Source organism: Tauraco erythrolophus, chromosome 7 (assembly GCF_009769465.1).
Source record: "Tauraco erythrolophus isolate bTauEry1 chromosome 7, bTauEry1.pri, whole genome shotgun sequence".
NCBI lineage: Eukaryota > Metazoa > Chordata > Aves > Musophagiformes > Musophagidae > Tauraco > Tauraco erythrolophus.
In genome coordinates, this window is record NC_141471.1 from 2,945,895 (window position 1) to 2,961,069 (window position 15,175).

The 15,175-nt window shown below is 43.6% G+C and overlaps 1 protein-coding gene across 1 annotated transcript in view; it reads left to right on the forward strand.

Annotated features, from left to right (window-relative positions):
* Positions 1 to 15,175, forward strand: part of OBSCN (obscurin, cytoskeletal calmodulin and titin-interacting RhoGEF) — a 193,300-nt gene that overhangs the window by 103,875 nt on the left and 74,250 nt on the right. Inside the window, exons 61-69 of the mRNA XM_086614829.1 lie at positions 79 to 345; positions 1,576 to 1,842; positions 3,239 to 3,505; positions 4,213 to 4,485; positions 7,413 to 7,679; positions 9,765 to 10,037; positions 10,844 to 11,116; positions 12,833 to 13,120; positions 14,592 to 14,864. Of these exons, the coding sequence (XP_086470955.1) occupies positions 79 to 345; positions 1,576 to 1,842; positions 3,239 to 3,505; positions 4,213 to 4,485; positions 7,413 to 7,679; positions 9,765 to 10,037; positions 10,844 to 11,116; positions 12,833 to 13,120; positions 14,592 to 14,864 (2,448 nt within the window). The remainder of the gene's footprint in view (positions 1 to 78; positions 346 to 1,575; positions 1,843 to 3,238; positions 3,506 to 4,212; positions 4,486 to 7,412; positions 7,680 to 9,764; positions 10,038 to 10,843; positions 11,117 to 12,832; positions 13,121 to 14,591; positions 14,865 to 15,175) is intronic.

The following is a 15,175-nucleotide window of genomic DNA, read 5'->3' on the forward strand; positions in this document are numbered from 1 at the left end:
GGCACCCGGTTCCGATCTGGGGGCAATGTTGGATATATCCAAGTGGTTGCAGCAGTGTTGGTACCCTCTTTCCCACAGTTTCTCCAGTCACCTTTGTAAAGACACTCCACAGCTTGGAGCTACAGGAGGGTGGCACGGCTCACTTGTCCTGTGAGGTGTCCAAGCCTGATATCCCAGTGGAGTGGAAAAAAGGCACGTCCGTCATCCGCTCGAGCCAGAAGTGCAGCATCAAGAAGGAGGGGAATGTGCACACGCTGGTCATTCACGATTTGAACCGTGCGGACTCAGGGGAGTACAGCTGCCACACGCCTGATGGGAAGACCACTGCCAAACTAGAGGTTAAAGGTATGATCTCCTCTTTGCTCAGCAGTGGTGAGAAGTGTGCTTGTCAATTTTTGGAGCTCCCCAGTACAAGAGGCCACCAAGTTTTTCAGGAGGCTGTAGCACATCAAGTATAAGGAGAGGCAGGGGTAGCTGGGTTTGTTCAGCCTGGAAGAGAGAAGGTTGAGGGGAGACCTCATTGGTGTTCTGCAGCTTCCTGATGGGGGTCTACAGAGGAGAGAGACAGACTTTCCTTGAGGTGCTTGGTAAACAGATTCATAGATTTCTAGGTTGGAAAAGACCTTAGAGATCATCGAGTCCAACCATCCCTAATCCCCATTAAACCATATCGCTAAGTAGATCATCCACCCTATTCTTAAACACATCCAGGGATGGGGACTCAACCACCTCCCTGGGCAGCCTATTCCAGTGGCTGACAACCCTTTCAGAGAAGAAATACTTCCTAACATCCAACCTGAATCTCCCCTGACTAAGCTTATACCCATTTCCTCTTGTTCTATCACCCAACACTAATGTAAAGAGCCCTTCCCCCACCTCTCCACCATCTTTTCTCAAGTATTTGTAGGCTGTAATCAGGTCTCCCCTCAGCCTCCTCTTCTCCAGGCTAAACAGCCCCAACCACCTCAGCCGCTCCTCATAAGTTTTATTTTAAGATGACAGGCAACGAGTGCAAGATGCAGCAAGAGAGATTCAGATTAGGATAAAACCCAACCTTTCACAACAAAGAGATGGTCAGGCACTGGAATTGGGACCCACAGGGGTGGAGAGTCTCCATCCGTGGAAGATCTCCAGAGGTTCCTTCAGCCTTCATTATGCTGTAATTGATCCCTGGCTGCATGGTCTGAGGTTGTTCATAAAATGGTGCAGCCTCAGGTCTGCAGGTGTGCATCCTTTGAGTGTTTTTATCCTGTATCATGGTTTTATTTTGGGGATGAAAAACCATCTGGGCTTCAGAACTTATTGGTGACATTAGTTGGGAATTCTTTGTGAAAAGTAATCTGGGATATGGGGAGAGAAATGCAGCTCCTATGAAATTATTTTTTTGCTGCTGGTTAACCCCTCTTTCTCCTCCTCCTCTGTCTGGCTTAGACCTGCCCCTGGCAGCTCTCCTTAGGTAAAGCTGGAATTGTGCATGAACATCGTGCATGGCATTATCAGTACCTTAAAACATTCCTTTATATCCTGTTTCTGCTTCACCCATTTTTTTCCCTTCTCGCCATCCCCCCTTTCAAGCCCTGCCCGTGCTTTTCAAACACTGGCTGAAGAACGAGGAGGTGGAGGAAGGGCGCACAGCCGTGCTGCACTGCGAGCTGACGAAAGCCGACGCGCGCGTGGAGTGGAGGAAAGGAGGTACGGTGCTGCAGCCGAGTGACAAGTACGAGATCCGGCAGGAGGGGACACGCGTTGAGCTCTACATCTACGACGCCGAGGCTCAGGACGCTGGCGAGTACACGTGCGACTCGGGGGACCAGCAGACCACTGCATCGTTGCAAGTCAAAGGTAGAAGCCTTGCTTGGAGGCTTTAAGAGCAACAAAACTAGTGAAGGGTTTAGAGAACTTGTCCTATGAGGAGTGGCTGAGGCAGCTGGGACTGTTTAGCCTGGAGAAGAGGAGGCTCAGGGGGGACCTTATTGCTCTCTACAATTACCTGAAAGCAAGTTGTAGGGAGATGGGGGTTGGTCTCTTCTCCCACTTTATGAATGACAGGACAAGAAGGAATGGCCTCAAGTTGCATCAGGGGAAATTTAGGTTGGATATCAGGAAAAATTTCTTTACAGGGAGGGTTGTGAAGTATTGGAACAGGCTGCCCAGGGAGGTGGTGGAGTCCCCATCCCTAGAGGTGTTTAAAAACTGTGTGGATTTGGTGTTGAGGAACATGGTTTAGGGACCCTGACAGTGCAGGGTGAATGGTTGGACTTGATGATCTTGAGGGTCTCTTCCAACCAGATGATGATAAGGCAGAGAAGTTGTGGCTGTGGCTGGCTGCCGTAGGGGTGATAAGGAAGTTTCATCACTGAGTTATCATCAACACTGTCTCTGTGTATTACAGTTGCAAGAAAGGGTTTGAGCAGTAGTCTGTGCCTTTGAAACCCTCCAATTCTATTTCTGCAGCTGCAATTTTGATCTCACTGTGAGAACTGGGAGCAAAACTGCAGCTGCTGCTAATAAGGGGTACGGACAAGAGCATTTAGAAAATTTGGCTGCTGCCTGACAGTAAGAGACTGGAGTATTTCAGTTGCCTTTGGGCAACCTGATGTAGTGGAGGGTGTCCCTGCCCATGGCAGGGGGGTTGGAACTAGATGATCTTTGAGGTCCCTTCCAACCCAAACCATTCTATGATTCAGCGTACCTAGAACAGGCTTATTTTAAATGGAGCCACTATACTTATTTGTGCCCAAGCAGCCCAAGAATCATGGCTCTTTGTCTTCTAGTGGCTACGTTTCTGGATTTTGTGGCTCTATTCATTTTATGCTGAGAGTGCTGTGTCTTTTGACTCAAGCAACAAGATCATGCTTTTAGGTCCTGCATTTAGCACTCATAACCGGTGTCCAGCTCAGAGGGTGTGCTTTTAGTGATTAAATGTCCAAATACTGTGATTGGTACTGTTGTGCCTCTAACTGCTTACACTGAAAATTGTGGGTATGCCCACATGAAGCCCTTTAGAGGTCCTGTAACCCATGGCAATCCTTGATGGAGCAGCAGTGGACACCCTTGCTGGAGCAGCAGCTGATCCCCATGAGTGGCTATGGCCCAACTCAAAAGTCCTGCTCTGGGCTTGGCATTGCCAGCAGGCAAGTCGTGGTTCAGAAAGAGGAGAACTGCCAAGACGAAGGACTTGCAAGCGAGTTTCTCACCTCTGAGCACTGTCACTGATGTGGTTGCTTCTCCACCGCAGTACTACCTGTGCTGTTTAGCGAAGAGCTGAAAAACGTGGAATCTGAAGAAGGAGGAACAGCTGTCTTGCGCTGTGAGATCTCCAAGCCGGGTGCCCCAGTTGAGTGGAGAAAAGGAGGGCTGGTCATTCAGCCCAGTGACAAGTACGAGATGAAACTGAAAGGCAGCATTGCTGAGCTGATCATCCATGGTGTAGAGCCTGATGACTGTGGGGATTACACCTGTAGCACTGGATACGAGATCACCACAGGTTCTGTGTATGTGCAAGGTAAGGCGAAACGTGATGGAAACGCTCTGATTTTCCTGCCTGGATTTCTTATGCCGAAATCTTTGACGGTAACTGGCCAAACTTGCCTCAGATGCAAACAGTTGAAAGTCCATTCGTTTCTTTCCTCATTTCAGTGAAGATATAGACACTTGCATCCAGGCTGAGGTCGGACCAATGCTTATAAATTTCGGTAGTTCAAAGTACTGACCATGTTGTGTGCCATAGCAGAGGATGGTACTGCTGAAAAACTATTTGCTTGGAGTAATAGTCATAGAAAAATACTGAAATTCTTGTTATGACCGATGACAGCTTCTCTCATTGATATTTTTATTACTCTTTGAAAGCACTGTAAGTGAACATCCCCTCTAAACCTGACGCTACCTCTCTGCCTCCCACCTCACACAATGTCAGCGCAGGTGGTTGCAACACAGAGGAGAGGCAGTCATGACCTGGTCATGGCGTAGAGGTTCCTCCTGATGGAACAGTGTTTGGAGACACACACACTTGCTCTTGCAAGCGAGTGAAGGATGGAAGGTGGTGTTTCAATCCCATAAAGAAAATTTAAGCTCTTTTTTCCCTGGGACAGCATTACAACTTTAACTCTCCCGGACAACTTGAGCTGTCACTTGGGCTGGTTCTGCAGGAAAGGACATGTATATGTTCATGATTTGTTTTCCTTTGGCACCTTCTCTTGCTCTGTTATACAGAAGAAGCAGCAGTCATAGTTTCTGGTTTAAAGAACACAGACGTCTTTGTGGGCGAGTCGGCCACGTTCACCTGCGAGCTCTCGCACCCGGGCGTGAAGAACGTGCAGTGGTGGCTCGATGGATCTCCCCTTCACAACAACTTTGTGACTGAAATCTCTGAGCAGGACGGGATGATCCACACTTTAACTCTAAATGACGTGGCGTGCCATGACTCCGGCACTGTCACCTTCAGAGCTGGGTCCCTAATATCTTCGGCTAAATTATTAGTCAAAGGTATTTCGTTGTTAGAAAGAAACACATGGCCACCTCTGGACTTGCTCAGTGCGCTAGTGCTTCTGCCTTTCTGGCTACCCTTACTAAATCCTTCCACAATTCTTCTGTGTCCTGCAACCCTCCACTTCTGCAAGTCACCCATACTCACGTCAGAAGTCTTACAGGTGCGACCGCATTGATTTTTTTATTTGAGTGCTTCCAGTGAGAAAGGGTTGCAGGGTCAGGGCTGCTACTTTCATCTGACATCTAAGTAGAGCTGAACATAAACTGCTGTGGTAGCACGTGATTTTTTTTTTTTATCCCCCTTTCAACTGTTTTTACAATACCACAAAATATTATGTAGCTGGAAATTCACAGCTGGTCCATAGCTACTCTACAGGTGTTGAGCTCTGTATGTTCCCAAAACAAGATTTGGGCTGTTATATTGATGGCTCCGGAGCTTTTTGTGGAAACCAAAGGGTACATGACGTTGCAGTAACACAGCAATAAAATAAAACTCATTTGTTGACTACCAGAATAGTAATGGTCATCACTGCACTAGCAAAGCTTTCTGGTCTGTTGGATGAATATTTTTCTCATTTGGTAAGGGTAGCCACAAGCTGCAAATAACACTGAGCTCCAGACTTGAAGCAAGCTCCTTCACATCCAGTCCTTTTGTAGCCATTGGGAAAAGCTGTTATTTTTCAGACAAAAGTAACACTTATTCCATGCTTGGAAAAGAGATTTGTATATGGAAGTATGAAAGGTTAAGAGCTCTTTATTAAAATCTACCCCCATGCTATAACTGCCTACTGTAACAGGAATCATCCACAATATGGAATTGCAGTCAGTGGTTGATGTCTCCTTCTGTATACCATGTGTCCTTTGTACAGTCAGAAAATTTAACTCTGCAAAGAGAAAATGCCAAATCACTTCTTCCTAATAGCAGAACGGTGCAGGAACAATGTAGTGTGCAAACCCCACAAATCCCGTGTCCGTTTGTATCAATTTTAAGTTTCACATTTTCAGAGACAGAACCTGGTTCTGAGATATCTGGGCAAAGAAATCCAGTGGACCTAAAACATAAACTAAAATTAAATACATCGTTAGTTATTCTACCCAGTCAAATAAAGGGCTGCTGAGAAGTTTTCATTTCACAGAATCACAACATCATTGATGTTGGAAGGGACATCTAGCCCAACCCCACAGCCCATGCTAGTACACATATGTATCTGGAGATTTTCTGCTTCTATTAAGGCAAGATTTCTTTAACGTGAACCTGAATCGCAGTAGTATGTGACTATAATTGGATTAAGATAGAAAGGTATTTAAAAAACACCCCAGTTACACTGTGCTCAGTAACACTTGATTCAACAGGAAAGTAAAACAGTAGTAAAATTCTGACTGTCCTTGTATTAACAGCCAATTTCATGCACTTTATTTTGTCCAGAAATTTAAAAATAGAATCATAGAACAATTTGGATTGGAAGGAACCATAAAGATTATCCAGTTCCAACCCCCCTGCCATGGGCAGGGACACCCTCCACTACACCAGGTTGCTCAAAGCCTCATCCAACGTGGCCTTGAACACTTCCAGGGATGGGGCAGCCACAACTTCTCTGGGCAACCTGTTCCAGTGCCTCACCGCCCTAAGAGGGAAAAATTTCTTCCTTATATCTAATCTAAATCTCCCCTCTTTCAGTTTAAAGCCATTGCCCCGTGTCCTATCACTACATGACCTTGTAAAAACAGATCTATCTTCAAACTAGGTGTATTTCAGTCCAGCTATCCATGGCTTGTTCTTCATCAAGGAACAAATTGTCTTTCTCTTTGTAACACGTGCCCCATTCTCCTGGTGTAAGGCATGCTTCTAACTGGATATATTCTTTAAGTGAGATCTCATGAGAGTTTTCTTGCTGGGCCTTCACAATATTATTGCCCTACAACTGCATTCGTTCTGTGGCCCAGCATGATGGCATCTTCATGTACGAGTTGGGGGAAAATGAAGAAGTCTGAAGGAGCTGCCACCTTCTTCTGACCCTTTTGGACAGTGAGAATTTCAGGCCTCAGTGCACACGTTGACTCCTAAGTCCCAAGGAGCTTTCTGCCATTCTGCATGGGTGAATAGGGCCACCAAGGTTTAGCCTAGCTGTGGCAAAGAGCAATGGGTCAGTGGAACCAGGACACATTTCTTCTCCAAGACCACAGGTGACATTTGCTGTAAGGAGCACATGTCTGCATCTTATGAAAGGAGATGTCATTGTACTCCCTGCACAGATACCTTTCTGCTTCTTCAGACCTGGTGTAACCAGAACTTCTCCATGATCTCCCTTTGAAGCTTCCTCTCCATAAACACACATGCAGACACACGGAGTGGTAGAGGGAGCCTTAGAGAGCAACAAGTTTCCAAAAGACATTTGCAAAACTGTCTTTGCTTCCCAAGGTCTGCTAGCAGCATCCCAAATCCTCAACCTGATGCACCAGTTTCAAGAGGAGCATTCCAGACAGTGGTTTGGTGTAGTTTATTCTAGCTGGATTGTGACCAGAATGACTATTTGAAAGATAAGGACATATATCAGCTTTCTCTGTCATCTTTTTATGTCCCATTGTAGCCTTATCAATTTTTTGGGGAAGTTGACCTAGTTCTGCTGAGAAGGATGCTGCAGACACGCTTCCAGTCTTCCAGATTTTATTGAGATTTTTCTTTTTCACATGTATATTGCAGTTGTGTGATAGTTGTGTCCTAATGTACCAGTTTTGCTTCAATCCTGCTTGATGCTGACTCAAGCACAGACTAAACTGCTAATCCCCGGTGTGCCCAGTCATCTCCCTGCTTGCACTGTCACTCTGCTTGCTCCCCACAGGCTCTGTGCTTGTCAAAGATCTCTAAGTTGCCATTTCCATGAGGATCCACTAATGCATGTCCTTCCTGACGTGTTGGTTAACAGATCCAACCATTGAAGTGGTCAGTCCCATGCAGGATATAACTGTTGATGAAGATGGCACAGCAGAGTTCATATGCCAATATTCTAGGCCAGTACACGCCATATGGAAGAAAAATGATCAGGAAATACATGCAGATGGGCAGCGAGTGATTATCGATCAGGACTGGAATGTAAGCATGCTAAAAATTAAACCTACGGTACCAGAAGACACTGGCATCTATTCTTGTGAAGCTGAAGGCACTAAAGTGATGGCTGCACTTGATGTTCAAGGTGAGGTCTTCCAGCCAAAGAGGAAGACTATCATGGGTTCCGAATAAAAGAGGTGGAAAAATCATGGCAGCATCTCACAATAAGTGACACGTCAGATACCCACTCTTTGGTGTTCACTCCAGTACTGATAACGATGCTAAAAGTAGTTGGGAGTTAATGGGAATTGAATATGGAACTGCAGCATTTCACTGGAGCTTAGTTCTAATTAACGCTCGCTTATGACACCACTTACACATCATACCTCTTCCACAATGAACTGGAGCATCGGTGCAATGGGATGTGTCCTGCTGAATTATTGTAAAATCACAGATGTGATGTTGGTCCAAAGGAATAGTAAGAGTAGTAAAAAAAGTTACTAAAAATAGTCACTTTTTGCTGTTACAGACTGCTTTCTACACACAGCGTGCCTTAAAATCAGTACCTGATGGAGAGTGTGGAATTTAATTTTGTTTCCAGCTAAGCTAAGGTAGCTTGATATTTTATTTACTACAAATATGGATCACTCAGGAATTGCCTTCTCATTTGGTGTCAGCATTTGTGAGGGCCCTGAGAAACAGTAAATAAAAATATCAAGTGTAGGTTTAGGATTTTATATTGATGTTTCTTATATATTCCTGCTGTGTGAGGAATTATTATTTTCAGTCACTGGGTGAATTAGTGTGATCAGCAAGAGCAAAGGTTCTGATTTGATTTCTGAATATTTGTGTTTTGTTGGGCAATTATTCCTTCTTGCTTAACCAGACTTGTGAGTACAGAAGAGCAGGGCATTATTTAATGTAATATTTTCTACATTGAGAAGAGCTTTCTATTTTAGGGATTTAAAAAGATGCTAATGAACATAATCTAAAAGCACCCATGAGGAGGTAGAATTTGCAATGGGCTGCTTTACATGGTTAGGGAAACCAGCTCTCCAAAAGTGCACAAATAAACAGCTCAGATTTGTTCTAACAGAATTATACGCTCTCCAAGGATTTACAATCCTTCATTGCTCTTCATAAGTGTGAATATTATAAAATACCATTAGAATTATAATCCAATACAATTAGAAAATAAATTATAATACAGAATTTTTTTAGTAAGTCATGCTTTTTTGTTGTTGCTGTTGTTATTAAATAAACTGTTCAGCTTTTTTGGTTTCGCTTAGAACAGTTCCAGATAGTGGTTACAGAGATCTGAACAGGAACGTCTCAGGGCATTGGTTTATATTCTAGATCGTAGTGACCATCGCATGGTATTTGTGTCAACTGAATTTACTCAACTGTGTGCTCCCACTGTCGTGCACGTAGTTTGTCCATGTGGCTGTCTAACACGAGTTATATTTGCATGCACCAGCTCACGTTTAATTTTGCATCAGGCTGATGTGGACTACTGCCAACTGATGCCCAACTGCGGGCGAATGGAGTGTGTAGATATGTGCACGTTTCTGACCACACGATTCACCCCACATGCATGAGAAAATAAAGCTAATTCATTATCACAGAGCTTTTGTGATGTTTCAAAAAGACTGTTCTTCTCAACTTTTTGTGTGTTTCCTAGAGGCAAACTTGTGAACTCAGATGGCAGTCGCTATAGCTTTGCCAGCTGTGATGTTCTCTCATATTTGCTTTGCGTGACAGGTAGTTAAGATTTTATCCTGAGCTGTCAGTGGATTCACATCTTCCCAATTATGATGATGATTGTGCTGCCTGGGAGATCGGTGGGAAATGCTTCCAGCTGTGGGACAGAAGGAATTTGATTATCTTCCTGAGCTATCCCTTCCTATCGACTATTGGCCTGACTCATATAAACACCAATATTTTTTTCTTTATTTGTAAAAACAGAAGTCAGGTTTCTGGAGGAAGTCTACATAATCCTAGAGGTTTATCATTATTTTTAAGCTATCTCACTACTAAAAGTGTTTTTAAGTGTAGTGTTGCGTTAGAGCGTGGTTGAAATCAACAACTAAACCTACAAGCACAGTCTATCATGTCCTCATCCTTTCCATCAGCTTTCCAGCAGTGGGAATCATCCAGTGCTCCAAGGCTTGTTAGTATTCAGATATGCGTGGCCAAACAATTCATACTGTTTGTTGTCCTTCTTTGGTAGCCAAGAACAGCATTGTCCAGGGCTTGGAGAATGTGGAAGCTGTGGAAGGAGGAGAAGCTCTGTTTGAATGCTATCTTTCCAAGCCCGAGTGCTACAATTACAACTGGCTGATTGACGATGAACCTGCCAAAACTACAGAAAACACAGAGATGGTTTACTTTGAAAATGGACGCAGGCATCTGCTGCTGCTGAAGAACCTAACTCCCCAGGACAGCTGCAGGGTGACTTTTATGTGCAGCGACGCAGTGACCTCAGCCTTCCTGACGGTGAAAGGTAACTGAAACACTTGTGCATGGGGAGTCTCAAATTTCTGGTTGGAAAGGGCAGATGAACCAGGAAAACATGATGAGTAGCAGAGTGGAAGAGGTGCATCTTACCTAAATCTCCTTCTTACACCATAAATGGATGATGTTTTACAATTTCTTTTTTTCCTTGTTCCGTATGTCACGACACGGACATAAGCAGCATCAGTTGGCAATGAGTTAGCAGCAAATGACTCGTACAGTTGTCATTATTGTGTTCAAGGCCAGGTTGGAGGAGGCTTTGGGCAACCTGGTGTAGTGGAGGGTGTCCCTGCCCATGGCAGGGGGGTTGGAACTAGATGAACTTTGAGGTCCCTTCCAACTCAAACCATTCTATGATTCTACGATTCTATGATTATTCTGATGAGTTGGGTTGTGTTTATAGATACTTCAGGTCTTTAGAGATGAGAGTTATGTCAGCAACAATATTTCTGCATCCTTGTATTTTCTGCTATTGCTGGAGATCCCTGTGCGGATCAGAACCCCTTTCAAAGTACAGGAACAGCCATCCTCTGTCATAGCATGTTATCTCCATGGTGGTTTTCTGCTACTTGGGAAAGAAAGACATTGTCAGGTTGGTTTTTGCTCCTAAAAGTTTTGGAAAGTTTCAGTCCTCAGTGATATCTCCTGTTCTAGAGATATACATAACCTCCCTTTTAATGGTCTCCTTGTTCCCCAAAGCCTGATTGTCCAGAGCTTCAGCATAAATATTCACAAAATCTCTTGCTTGTATTTGTTTCTGTAACTGAGGGCTTGATTACCTATTTTTATCTACAGGGTGGCGCCTACAGATCTTGCAGCCTCTCACAGATGTGGAAGTCCCTCTGGGGGAGAAAGCTACATTTAGCTGCGTTCTAAGTGAAGCTGTGCCAATTACTGAAGTTGCCTGGTATAGTAATGACATAGAGATCCATTCGGATGAGGACTGGGAGATACAAGCAGATGGAAACAAATACAAACTTATTCTGAAAAAAGCCCAACCACATCATTCTGGAGAGGTGACCTTTGCTTCCAGGGAAGCAATTGCTTCAGCCAAGTTATCAGTGATAGGTAAGTGTCTGTCTTTCTAGCCCGGTGGCACTTGAAATCTCAGAATTTGGTATTGAGCTACAACATCGAATTTTCTGATCTTTATACTGATCCTTTTCTCTTTGCCTTGCATGTCCCCAGCTAGTGTTCTTAGTTTGAGAAGATGCTTTGTTCTTTGACCAGAAATAGTCCACCTCAGCAGAGGAAAATTATATCAGGCTAGAGATGGTAGAGATGTTCACCAGCTTTCTTTAGCTGCAGTCTATTGTAAAATGTAGCACAGAGTCTAACGGAAATCAATTTACTCAGAGTTCAACATCACCTTCAGCAAACGTGGACATGAAAGGGAGCTGAACGAGAGTGCACATGGAAAAATTATCCAGGGCAGCAGAGAACCCTTCGAAAACTGTTAATCTACTCAAGTGCAGGACAACCACGTTTCCAGATTAATGAGTTGCATATTAATATCTCCATGTGGCTGAGACTCATGAAACACACACATTATACTTCAGAGATACAAGAGTTAATAGCTCTTGGAGTACTTCACAAGTGGAAAAGATGATAGTTCCCTAATTTCCTTGTGGGACAGGTTAGACCACAGATTCATCACTGTCCATTCCAGCACCCAAGGTCTGGCTCCTTCCCACAGTGGATAGGTGGGTCACCCAGCAGTGGTCACACCAGCGCAACCCCAGTGATGGTTATGAGATAATTGCAATGTGTTTTAGCTGTACTCTGTAGCTGAAATGTTCAAGAACCACTGACTGATCATCCATTCTTGAAATTATTATGAGTAGTCTGTCTGTCTAACGATTTCTGAGACTTGAGAGATCTCTGATATATTCCAGTCACTTCCACAAAAAAAAAAAAAAATAAAAAATTGGTTGTTGTTTTAAAAAAAAATTTAGAACAGCATTCTCTTATTTTGGGCACCCACATTTTAGGAACTGCAAAATACTATCCTCATTAACTGCTCCTGTTGACAGGATTAATGAGTTGCATATTAAAATCTCCATGTGTCCAGAGTTAAAGAACTGGCTGTTGACCTTAATCGCCTTTAATTTGTTGAATTGGTACATTGTGGCAGGTCATTTACCTGCTAAATGCCTTGAACTTAAAGACTAAAAGAATTATTTCTGTCTTCTAAACCAGAGTGTAAAGAAAGAGAGGAACGTTTTCCAATGTACTGAGTATGTTCATCAGGAGCCAATCTAGTAGGACACCAGACCGTTCTCGTTACGTATTTTTTTGTTATCGCCTGATACTGGGACAAATACAGCAATTACACAGAAACTGAGCGACTCACGATTAAATTACTAGAGTTACTCTGTAATCCAACAATAACTTGATTTCCATTAAGACCAGACCTGAAATATATACAATCAAGGCCCAAATGTACTTGAAGTTTTCAGCTAAGTTCTTTGACAATATGGACAGTGTAGGGTCATCTTTCTTTTGAGCTGGGTGGGACAAAGCAGCAGGAAAAAATCCCAATATGTGACATGCAGTATGTGAGATGACAGTTGGAAAATGTGTAGGTCAGGGCAGACAAAGGAACACTCAATGGTGCACAGGTATGTCTCACAGTCATGGTCATGTACCCACTCGACTTTACAATAAGACAAATACTGAATCTGTTGCGTTTCCTTCTCATTGCTTGTAGAAGACTCTTGGTTGTTTTAACATAAAGCATTATTTCTCATGTTGTGCATCACGGGACCTCTGTTGTGCCTTCAGCCCACCCCGATCCACCTGAAGAACCAGAAGTTTTAAGTAAGAACAGCCACTCTGTAACTCTGTCTTGGTACAAGCCGTTGAGTGACGGCGGTTGTGACATCCTAGGCTACAACGTGGAGAGGAAAATCCCAGGTATTGGCTGGCAGTCATGCAGCAAAGGTGTTATTCAAAATACGGAGTTTATAGTGGACAATCTCACCCCAGGGGAACCCTACAGATTCCGCGTCTCAGCTATAAACAAAGTTGGGGCCAGCGAGCCGGTGCACTTCCCTCAGATGGTGCGGCTAGGTGAGAATGGAGAGATGCCCCCATGGAGGACTGCAAGCTGCTGTAGACCTTGTGTTTCGCATGGCATGCCTGCTTCATCCGTTCCAGGCATCTCCTGGAAGAGTTCACTCTGCAACGTCTGCCAATGCTTTGCTGCCGATACAACAGAGGAGAAAGAGCTTGGAAAAATTGTTCTGGGCTGCTGTGACCAAAACTTGTTGCGTTGTTAGTACTCAACACTTATTTTCTCAAAACTGCATCAAGCTGTCTTGCAGCCTGCACTGCATCCATGCGTTGTCCGGTCACCTTGAGTTTCTTTTCTGGTGGAGTTATGATGGAATGAGTCAAAAGGGGCATGATGGAATGCATTCGTGGTAATCAAGTCTCTGGTACCAATGCAGTGGGTGGGTAGTGTTGTCTTCTTCACCCATCTTTCTCCTTCATAATATTATTTGTGTATCTTTTTCAATAACCCCCACAAAGCAATGTTGGAGGACACAGTTCCTTTGCTCTCTGTTGGTGAAACTTTGAAAGCTACAGTTGGATGGAGAGTCACTCCCTCAATCTCTCTTTTCTTGAGACTCTTTCTGTGATAGCCAAGTGCCCAACAAATTCCTCGAAGTGAGAATAATAATAAAAAATCCTCTTTTGCTTAAGGCTGAGACACTCAATGATATTTTTTCAACATAACAACTGCCAGTGCCGGACCCTGGTAATTCTGCACATGCTGACTTTGTCCACAACCAACCCAAGGCATTTTGGGCAGTGGTCTCCTCACCCCAGTGGAATGTGCAGAGGAGCAGATCACGCTCAGAAGCATGCTGCTTTTGGGAACTCAGCTGGGTGCTTTATATCCCAGTCGACATCTCCATTTTTGATGTATTTGTCTTGACTTCATTTCGAGCATCACTGCCGTTCAAAGAGCATGCCATTGGCAGGCCTCCTTCCAAAGTAAAGAAGATACAGAAAATTTTCCTTTTTAAATTCTTTTTGAGAATTTTTACTCTTCCTAAGTTAGTGTAAATATACATATAGATATATGTTTACTTTCAAGATTGACATGAAGGCTGCTTTTAATAATCTCTTTTCTTTTTCATTCTTTTTATTGTTTCTTTCTTGTCTCACTTCAGAACTGCTTCACTTCTAAATATTAAGATCTCCTAGAATCTGTAGGACTGCTTGAATACTGGTGATGGGTAAATGAAGATCAGCAAATAAACACAGAAATGCAAAAAATGCAACTACTTTTGCATGCATATATTTAAATGGAGATGATTTAACTGCTGGGAGAGCTTGTAAAGTTATTTTGATACCATCTTTGTGGATGCTGACAGTCTTTTTTGTTGTTGTTTTCTTTGGTTGTCTACAACAGCTAAAGAATCTACAAATGAAGGATGAGAGGCTTGGATATTTTGTAGAGTGATCTCGAGTGCCTTAAAGCCAAATTATGATGTATTCTTTGTGTTAACTCACTTTTTTTTTCCAATTACAGAGCCTTCAGTCACAGTCACCCATCCTTTGGTGGGAGGATCAGTCTCAGAAGGGGAGGTGGCTCGCTTGGAGTGCAAATTATCAAGTGACACCGAAGAGAAAGTGACTTGGTTCAAAGGAAAAGAACAAATACAAGCTGGAGGGAGATACGAGATCCTCTCCGATGGAAAAAAGCAGATACTCATTATTCATGCATTTAAACCTGAAGATCAGGACACATACACCTGCATGGTTTCTCCAGAAGTCAAATCTGTTGCCACCTTGTGTCTTGAAGGTATAGAGAGTGCATTCCTGTGATGTTAAATCTGTTCTGTTTACGGACATCCAGGGCCATCTCCACAGCTTGGACTGGAATACATTTTCTTTTGCAAGCTGTGATAACAATCCACAAAGAATTGTTATCTTCCTTTTTCGGTATTGTCCAGTAGGTTTCTGAATCCCTGACAGCTTTGAGCTGCTCAGGCAAGATTTTTCTGAGTCAGATATTCAAGGTGTGATGCAGTTGTCTCTATATTGGTTTCTGGTACCTTTTGAGATGCTTTAGAGTATTCTGCCTGGCCTCCAGCTGCCACTTCAGAAACTGAG